The sequence below is a fragment of the Sinocyclocheilus grahami genome, unplaced genomic scaffold (genome assembly GCF_001515645.1).
Source record: "Sinocyclocheilus grahami isolate Dianchi unplaced genomic scaffold, SAMN03320097.WGS_v1.1 scaffold660.1, whole genome shotgun sequence".
Taxonomy (NCBI): domain Eukaryota; kingdom Metazoa; phylum Chordata; class Actinopteri; order Cypriniformes; family Cyprinidae; genus Sinocyclocheilus; species Sinocyclocheilus grahami.
Genome location: NW_015505839.1, coordinates 133,677 through 144,291, shown reverse-complemented (window position 1 = coordinate 144,291; position 10,615 = coordinate 133,677). Strand labels below are relative to the sequence as shown.

Below are 10,615 nucleotides of genomic sequence, written 5' to 3'. Positions count from 1 at the left end.
TATATATATATATATATATATATATATATATATATATATATATATATATATACTGTAAAAAAAGAAGTGAAAGAAGTTAAACTGTAAGTAGAAAAACTTTAATATTTCTGTTTAAATGAAAAAAAACTGAAATAATATATATATATATATATATATATGTGTGTGTGTGTGTATAGATTTCAATTCACATATCTTTTTGGATTTATTAATAAATATTCAGTTATCGCTATATATATTCTAAAATACATATTCTAAAATATACATTTAGTCGCAATATTTATACTCAATTATACTATATATAATATAAACTATAAATTATATTTCTATAATTATACTTCAGATTTATACTCAATTTATACTGTATTTAACTGTAACTACTTCTGTGAAAAATAGATATTCAAAGTACCACTATAATATATTTGGATTTATATTGTCGGATTTGTATATAGATGCATTTAAACATTTATAACTTTATATTCACAATTATATACATATTCAGCTGAAGTGAAAAGTAGTGAAACTCCTCTAAAAGTTTTATTTATAACTATATATTTTAGAAAATGAACTTCAAATTAAATTGAGCCTTATAGCTTGAGGCTTTGGCAGTGTCATGCCACTGAAGCGGGTTGACTGTTGACTCGTGTAAGGACCCTGTGTTTGTGCGCTGTGTCGGAAGAGTGGGCTGGTCTTCAGAGAGAGACACTTCACAGCAGTCTGACTCTCACTTCACTCTCAGACTCTACAGAGGAGAACAGCAGGAGAACAACTCAGGATACCCACTAAGACTAGACGCCAACTTTGGGACAGGAGAAACTCCGTGAGAGTCACGAGCACAGCCGGATCCGACTGAAGGAATCTAGCCGGAACAACTTAAGCACACTTTCTCCAACATTTACCCTTTCCCTGCATTTCCATCTCACACAGCCTGTGTTCTTAGACAAGTTTGCACTGCTGGAAGACAACAAACACATCATTTCTATCAAGACACGTTCGCACTGGAGTGATTTAACCCTAAAGAACAAGGTAAGGAACTTCACATAAAATTGAGACGTTGACTATAGGTTTTAGTTGCCCGTTCATAGCAAATGCACGCACAGGAGGAGATGCATTTAAAATCTCTCAGGATCATTTGCACTATATTGAGACATTGCTCAGAAGTACCTGCCTTTGCATTTCCGAGAAGAGTTCAAGCCTCGTGAAAGAGTTGAAACACTTCTGCAATCACGCCGGGAAAAGGAGCGGGACTCCCCGCGCTCTTTGAACCTTCTGCCAGAACAAGAGATAGACGAGCTTTTGCGGTCTGCAAACTCCTGGAAGTTAAAGATTCCAAACACCTTTCCATCAAGCCCGAGCTCGCAGGCTCTTTGAAGGTTCGTCTGGATCTCAGAGGAGGTGCGATGGGAGTTTTTGGACATTGTGTTGGAGACGCGGTTCCCATGCGCTCCCAATCCGCCAGATGCAATTCATCACAACTCGTTCTCGCCCTCTCAATTGTGCGTCTGTTATTCAGTCTTTCATAGTGTTAAATGTCTCTGTCTCCGCTGAGGGCAAAGGCATATAGGGAGTTTATTCTTTAAATATCTGTTTGCTAGGAACTTCTCCAAACCGTAATGCATAAAAGCACCTGCAAGAAATGAAATTTTGGCCCATGTCTACACGGTTGCTTTACAAAATGAACTGTCCTTTTGCTGTTTAGAGAAATGAATGATTTGACAGGAACAACTTATTGCACAAGTCTTTTGGTTTTCGTTTTTTCAGAAATGCATCGTTTATTATTCAAAATCTGTATTTTAGATTCAGTTTACAGTTTATGAATGAATAATGGAAAGTGTATTTTAGATTGGAGAACTCAATTTAAGTTTTAAACGGTCTGATTTCTACATGTCCTTCCCAAAGATGCAAACAACCGTAATTTGCATTGTTTCAGGAGTCAGTATAACCTACTGAATGAAGCCAAATAAGAAATGTACTTACTATGAATATTTAGTTGTAGGCACTGATAGCCCGAAAGTACAGCAACATTACATTTTAATCACATTTTAGATTTGCAGTTCACTTAAATTGTCCTGCAGTGTGTTTAATTTAAACGTCCCAACCAATATTATGTTTGTTACAATGTAAACCCACTGCATGAATAATCATTATATGGGAATAAAAGTAGCTATTTAAAGATTAAAAAGTATTGCATGTGACTGCTTGAAATTTCACATTAGCTACCCATCTGTGGCATGCAGTGAGATCTCAGTCCCATTTGCATCCTTTCCTTTCCTTTTTGAGTTTGAATAGTAAATTGTGTGGATTTTTTTTATCTCTCCGATGGGATTCCAAGGATTTGTCTCCTATCAGACACAAACAAATACGAAGTGGTTGACTACCTGATGTGGCTCCTGGTGAGAGTGATATTTTTCTCTGGGCTGGGAGACGTAATGAAAGGCAGACTCAGAATGAGGGAATTTGAATAACTGTATTTAGCGGCGAGGCCAAGCTACACTGCCTCCCATCCTCTCTCGGAAAGAATGAAACAAGAACAAAAGTCTAAGAACGGGAAGGTCTCTGTTGCATAGCGTATCTAAACCCTTATTTGCATATGAAAACTCTGGCAGGGAAAGAATTCCGCCACTGTTGCAATAGCCATTTGTGTGTCCGACGGAGTGACAGTCCGATGCGGAGATACAGTCGTCCTCACGCTGGTCTTTGTGGGGTCTGACGTGACTGTGTGTCATGTCCTGTTGAGGAAACCAGGGATTTAATCACAGCTTTTCTAACTTTTTGTGACCCCCTACTCTTTCATTTCCATATCTGTTTGTTCACAAAGCTTCAGAACTCAAATTCAGTTTGAGATGGTTCATTCAAGTGCGTCCTGTCAGCGAAACATCCAAACAACACCGCTCACATAAGATCATTTTCGTTCTCGGTAGGTAGATGATAAATAAACACCAGTGGCCTCTTTATTTCCCAGCATGCCCGTTTGTGCGCTTCCTTAGATATGCTCATATGGGTGGGGTGAGGAGGACAAATTGTCCCTAGAGTCCCTGTGAATATCTGTGAGATCTCATTCTTCTGACAAAAACAGAAATTAAGTGAACAACAGTCACAGGGCTTCCCATTCAATGGTCTGTTTTTGTGTGGCACAAAAAAAGTGGCCCCTACACCCTCAGCACAGCTGATGAAGAACATTCCCCAATGTGGTACTAATTGGGAGTCCTGAGATAAAGACCTGTGTGTGGATACTTAGAGGCTCGAATGGGACATCCCAGTCTGGACACTCTAGAGTGAGCATATGGGGTTTGACTTTATAAATAATCTTGAAATCGCTTGGAGACGTTACACTTCACAGCTACTCTGTGTGCATCTAGCACGCATGTTCTCACACTCTCAAATGTGCCTCAAATGCATAAATATCTTCAAAGATTTTACTCAACAAACGCTGTTCTGGGTCCTTGCCAAAGTAAACGAGCAGTGGACAGCCAAGTGTCCACAGTGGAGTGCTGAACTTCAGCTCTCAAAACAGGCTTCTAACAATTAGTCATTGTGCCATTTGGCTGCCCAAGAGCACCAGTGCAGCTCAGGATTGGCACAAAGACACAGCCAAAGAACATGTCAAGCACCTCAACTTTAAAGTGCTGATCTCATTTCTAAGAAATCATAACATTTGAGGTGAGAAGGATGCATAGTGGCTGTTCGCTTGCACCCTCATTCACTATTCAATACCAAATACCACATAATGAGGTACAGATGAGGCACAGCTGACACTGCCATGTATGCCCAGTGCTGCTCCTGGAGGGCCAGTGTCCTAAAGGGTTTAGTTCCAACCTACCCCACACACTTGCCTGTGGCTGTATCTGAAATTGCCCCCTATACCAGGGCTCTTCAACTCCAGTCCTGGAGGGCTAGCGTCCTGCAGACTTTAGTTCTAGCCCTTATATCACACCCGTCTCTAATTTGTAAGTAATTCTGAACACTGTGATTAGCTTGTTTGGGGTGTTTGATTAGGGTTAGAGCTAAACTCAGCAGGACACTGGCCCTAGAGTTGAAGAGCCCTGCCATGTACCCTCATTCACTATTCCCTACAATACTCCTCTAATACAGTGGTTCCCAACCATGTTCCTGGAGGCCCCCCAACACTGCACATTTTGCATGTCTTCATAATCAAACACACCTGATTCAACTCATCAGCTCATTAGTACAGACTCCAAGACCTGAATGTACAGTTTTGGGGGGCTCCAGGAACGTGGTTGGGAACCACTGCTCTGATATTGTCCACCGAATGAGTGAATGAAAACAAATGAGTGAATTCAGACACTGAGTGCACCGGTAATGCTGCAGACAGCATCTTCTGGCAAGATGAGGTAATTCATTCGTGGGATGCTCACAGTGCATGGGTTTTCTCTAGCTACTAGTCATTAAGTGTTCATTGGTTTTACATTCATTATGTAGGTGCATAATGGGATCGAATGACTGCAGCCAATAATGTCCACTGTGTTTCCAGACACCACTACCAATGGCTGTCCCATCAAATAGTGCACTACATCAGTGGTTCCCAACCACGTTCCTGGAGCTTCCAACACTGCACATTAATCAAATACACTTGATTCAGCTCATCAGTAGTGACTCCACGACCTGAAAAGGGTGTGTAAGACAAAGGAGAAATGCGAAATGTGCAGTTTTGGGGGGCTCCAGGAACATGGTTGGGAACCACTGCACTATAACGGGTGATTTTAGATACAACCTGAGAGTTTCTAGGAATCCTAAAGACCTTGATTTACTGGTTAAGGTGTTTTTATTAGAAATGGAGCCAATATCTGTGGGATAGTGGCCCTCCTGGAGCAGGATTGGACATGTCGCAAATGATGAAAAACTTGACTAAAATTGAGATTTCCATTGAATGTGGTTTTAAATTTGGTTTATGAATATCATATTTGAGTGGTTATACCAACAACAACAAAAACAATCTGATCGCATAGCTTGGCTTATTAGTGCAGCAAGACATGGATTGTCAGAATAGATGGACTAACCACCGACTTGTCAGAGTTGCACTGAACAAAATTGTTCTACAAAATCCAACATTGTCCCCATTGTGTTCTACTGTTGAGGTTGGTTTCTTTTCCTCCTTCTTTCCAGCTCTGGCTCTGTATGCATGCATGGCAAGGCCGTGAGGAGCCCAGGGGACGAAGCTCACAGTAAATGTCTGTTCAGAGGTTTAGGGATGCGCTGACAGAAGCAGAGGGAAACTCACCCATTCTCCAGTTTCAGGGCGTTGAAACAGAATCTGAAATGTTTCCCTTATCTCTGTGGAAATGAAGGCTTTTGCACCTCTGGTGTGATATAGAAGAGTTCACACATGTGACACTGAGCTCCACAGGGAGGAGAGTCAGTATGGAAGCAGTGTGTGTGTGTGTGTGTGTGTGTGTGAGAATGTGCAGTCATATATGTTTAAAAAGCAAGTGAGACAGAAGTGACACCTCCACACAGGTTAGCGCGGTAATGATGGCTCTCCGCTGTTTGTGACCCGGACCGCTGCAGTTTGATTGACAGATGGTAGCTGCTCTGGTGCAATGTGTGTTTTCACCCTGTCAGTATTGCTGCTTTTCATGCACCATACATGTGCTACTCATCTGCGTGTGTGTGTTTGTGTGTGTGTCTCCCTGACTGAGCCTGTTAGTCCCTGTCTCACCTTGATGAATTGCACACGATGGGCCCTATCATACACCCGGCGCAAGGCACGGCGCAAGTGTTTTTGCTAGTTTCAGCACGACGCAGTTCTCATCTTCCCGTCGTGTGCCGCGTTATTTAAAAAGCAAATGCATTTGCGCGCCCATGGGCGTGCTGGTCTAAAAAAGAGGTATGTTCAGGCGCATTGTTGGCGCGTTGCTATTTTGAGGAACTGAAAATAGACTGCGCCATAGACCAACTCAAACGTGGTCTTAAGTCTGGCGCAATATTTTTTCTTTGTTATTTAAAGAGCGCGTTAGTAATATGTGCCTATAGGCGAGTGCACAATGCGCGTACACTTTGCTTATTACACACACAGGAACGCGCAGCAGCACACAAACATTTTTATATATGAAAAATTACATTCCGCCATGTAAATAGCAAACCCGCCATGGCGCAAGCGGCTTTTAAAGCGACCATGCACCCAGGAGCGCCGACCGTTTTCCCGTGGTTAAACTAGCAAAAGTGAATTTGGACATGGCCTGAGTGCACCTGCACCGTGCGCTTTAGACCATGCGCTTAGATCGTTAAAATAGGGCCCTAACACTTCCTGTGGCAATTAATCAGTCTATTACTTGACTGATTGAATCATAGAATTATCTGCTCCTAATTGTTGATCAATCAGTCAGACCTAAAGCCTCTAGACTCCCAGTGGAGATGAATGGCTATTTTATCTGATTTGGATAAACATATTTCAAAGAGAATGACATTTCTGTCTCTAGAGAGATAATTAGAAGAATTGTAACCAAAGGGAATTGTGTTATCCAGAGTGGAATGCAGCCAGATGTTTCTGAAACACCTGACACGAGATTCTTGTATTGCATTTGTTTTTGCAGAATTATCGCTAATGGCTCTTTAGATCGTAGAACGATAATCAAGGAGGTTAAAACGAGGTAAATTACTTAAAGTTAAAGAGTAAACTGTTTAAATAGCACCATTGCATTGTCGTTTTAACTTGCACGTGAAGTGATTAGGAGCATTTTGAGGATGATAATTCAAACATTACCGCTTGTTGTGTTCAAAGGGTTTAAGCTGTTTATCATTATGAACTCAACTCTATGACCTACCCGCAACACACTCTCTCCCGAAACCACTTCACGGTCCAGTTCATCACACATCTCAGATTTGTACATGGTCCATAAGGGATCCAGGACCCGAATTAACCCGTTTCCGTCACAGAAAAAAATTAGGTAAAAACAAATGAATGCAGAAAAAAATTAAAAGGAGCAAAACAAAGTTGACACGATTGCAGCTGACTCTGCCTTCAGATTATCCTTCCCCAAATTACGATCAGACATTCTCCCCAGCTCTAATTAAACATTAGCTTTTATTTGTTCCAGATGGGGCTTTCTTTTGAAGTTTTATTTTAGAAAGAGAACCCTTTCTGCTCTGGGAAACACAACGGCATCCAAACCTGACAAGAGTTGCAGAGGAAATCCATGTTCCTGTGTTTCTTTGCTTTCTCTTCGTGTTTATAAATTGGAATTTGAGGCAAATGTTCAACAGCCACGTCCAAAGAGAGATACAGTATTATAATTCCTACCCAAATATCATCTGTTGATGATGTCCGGTCGCGCACAAGTTCTTTCCAGTCCCACACATTGACAATCTACACCTTTAGCACATTCATTTTCCCTATTCAGTTCAAGGCTCTCCTATGAGCACAGACTTCTTTTCTGGATTTCTACAAGTAGATGTTATGTTAGATCACTGATCTGGACTAGAAGATATCCTTGTATATCATTAATAAAAGTTCACGACTCTGAGTTAAGATGGATTGCTTTCATACCAGTTGCAAACCATACCAAATTCCACATACTCCTAAGAGCCTCAGACCACATTTTCAAGCAAACTGTTGGTGTGCACCCAAGTTTGGACCAAACAGTCTCCGAAACGTGTCCTTAAAGTATCCACCATAAGTATATCTACATCCTCATATACATATTTAACAATACAAGATGAGAGAGCATCTCTTTTCGGTGTGAGAATATCATATTACTCAATCAGAGCACAAGAGAAAGCAGTGCTCTCTTGTTGTGGAAGATAGAGGAGAGGAAATGTAATGCATGATAAAAGCAGTGCTTTGTGTGCAAATGCAGTTAAGTACATTTTGTGATCGGCCGAAGTGAAAAGCCCAAGTGTAAAGGAGGGGGGAGCGATAACGTGCAACTTTTAAAAGAAAGGCAAGAGCAAGGCACGTAAAAGAAAGAGAAACAATAGATGAAAGCGGTACTATCTGAGCCTGGCAAATAAAGAGTGAGTGAAGGAGGTCAAGAAAAGTGGGAATAAAGGCAGCAGGAGGGGAGGGATTCCTGGAGAGGTCATTAAGAGGACAAGCACTCACTTTCTGTTAATGACAGTGGAGTATCGCTCTAATCTGCCATCATTAGCCTGATTATATCAGGGGGGTTGGGCTTTGCCTTCAGCTCCAATCAATGACACCAAATCAATAGAAAGAGGATATCCCTGCAAAGCCAAATCCAGCCTAGAGTGTAGCCCAACACTGCCAGACTCAGCCCAGCACAGCTGAACCAAGTTCAGCTCTTCCTAAACCACCCCATCACAGTCTAATTCAGCACAGCATAGAATTAGACTGTGTTAGCTCAATCTAACACATGTGTGCGGTTTCCAGCACAACGAAAGCCAGTTAAGCACAGCCTAACCTAGTTAGGCACTACATGTGACCAGGTTCTTTTAACTGAAGTACATTACCCACCAAGGCTTTTTTTTTTTTTTCAAAGTAATTAATACTTTTATTCAGCAAGAATGCATTAATTTGAAAAAAAGCAAAAATGGCAGTTAAGATATGTGTAATGTTACAAAAGATTTCTATTTCAAATAAATGCTGTTCTTTTAAAATTTCAGTTTGTCAAAGAATCCTGAAAAAAAATGAAGCAGCACAACTATTTTCAACACTGATAATAATCAGAAATGTTTCTCGAGCAGCAGATCAGCATATCAGAATGATTTCTGAAGAATCATGTGACACTGAAGACTGGAGTAATGATGCTGAAAATTCAGCTTTGATCACAGAAATAAATTATATTTTACAATATATTCACATAGAAAACAACTATTCTAAATTGTAATGTTTTTAGTGTATTTTGTTTTTATCAAATAAGTGAGCAAAGAAGAAACCTCTTTCAAAAATGTTACAAAAAATCTTATTGACCTTTTTGAAGACTTTTGAATGGTAATTTATGTCTACAGTTTTATATCTGTTCTAAAGACTTCTTTACAAAATTTTAACCAAGTGTAAATAATACAAATCATACTGTTTGTCATTTACTTGAAAATGTAATGAAAAGTGCCCAGGACAGATGCAGACAATCTGTGAATAGTTATAAGCAGGTGTTTAACACCAACCAGACATGGATATTTTTGAACTGTGAGCTCGGACACTCTACACAGGCATTCAAACGGTGCTTAGTGATGGAGCGTGTGTGTGTGTGTGTGTGTGTGTTCAGTGAGCAGATGTGTGCATCTGTGAGTGTCTCTGAGTGTCTGGATGTTCTCATGAGTCGTTTGAATGTTTGCGTGCAGTATCAACCACAGCATACCCGTCTTTTCCCCCCTCAAGGCGGCCCTTGAGTTAAAAAAGCACCAGAACTTCAAAGGTGGTCAGTGAGGACATTCATTTGAATTCATCATCCCAAATCTGCTGTAGTCTGGTTTGTTTGTTGTAGTATGATGGTGCAATCCAGTCATTTAGCTAAATGTTAAGAAGAATTGGTTGTTCTTTTAGAATAATGACATCATGGAATGATTTACCTATGTCCTCCGTTAGCGTTAGTTTAAACAGTCATTGGCTGCTATACTGATGGTTTAACTGTCCTTAATTTGCTCCATCACAGATATACTGTATTGATTCTTCAGCTTTAAAGACTTCAAGTAATCAACATTTGAGTTTAATTAATTTAATTAGTTAAACGTGTGTTAGCTTTGAGGTCTTCTATATGATTAGTGCACTGCAAAATTCACTTTCAGCAGATAAGCAGTTTGTTTTTCTCTTTTGGGAAAACAGAGCACATCGATGACTCATCCTGCACTACACAGATTTTCGTCCAATCAAATGCTCTCCTCTATGCCCCTCCCCCAGCAAGTCTAGTGAGTAGCACATCATGTTTAGTGGCCGTGATGTAACTAAAGGCCCATTCACACCAGGAATGACTATAACGATAACTATACATTTGAAATAATTCTTCAAATTCTATGAGAATAGTGAAGTCCAACAATAAGGACACAGAATAAGGATAACGTTGGAATTACTTTTAGAGTGATTTTTTTTTTTCAGCAGATAAACAATAAAACCTTGACAGCCAATCAGAATCCAACCCATAACTGCAGCACAATTATAATAAACAGAACATTATCGTGCTCCGATGTTGGACGCTAATAAAGTTAATGTGAAAAAATGGAATGAAGACTGTGCTCATCAAGGCATTTCATCAGGTTTTTGAGAATTAAATTCCATTCTCCTGTTCAATCTCAATCTCTCTCTCTCTCTCTCTCTCTCTCTCTCTCTCTCTCTCTATATGTATTTAGGATGTCGTGGATGTGTGGATGTTATGGTTTGGTGTTACTCGTCTTGGGGGTGATGGGACAGAAACTGCCCACACGTGATGAAGGCCTCTTTCAGATGCAGATCAGGGATAAAGCTCTGTTTCATGACTCTTCTGTCTTGCCAGATGGAGCCGAGATCAGCGGATACCTGTTCAGAGATACACCGAAAAGGTGAAATCATACATCACATAAATAGACATACACACTTTTCTTTACATATTTGCAGTTATATAACGGTAATTACAAATGACTATAGATTAACAGAATCCCAGTCTTTAACCCTACACCTAAAAGAAAACTTTTTGCACAGTATTTTTTTAACACACACACACACACACAC

The 10,615-nt window shown here is 40.3% G+C and overlaps 1 protein-coding gene across 1 annotated transcript in view; it reads left to right on the top strand.

Annotated features, from left to right (window-relative positions):
• The first annotated feature begins 705 nt into the window (after positions 1 to 705).
• LOC107558793 (protein NDNF-like) overlaps positions 706 to 10,615 on the top strand; it is a 17,538-nt gene continuing 7,628 nt past the window's right edge. Inside the window, exons 1-2 of the mRNA XM_016242477.1 lie at positions 706 to 1,023; positions 10,258 to 10,446. Coding sequence (XP_016097963.1) covers positions 10,259 to 10,446 — 188 coding nt within the window. The 5' untranslated portion in view covers positions 706 to 1,023; position 10,258. The remainder of the gene's footprint in view (positions 1,024 to 10,257; positions 10,447 to 10,615) is intronic.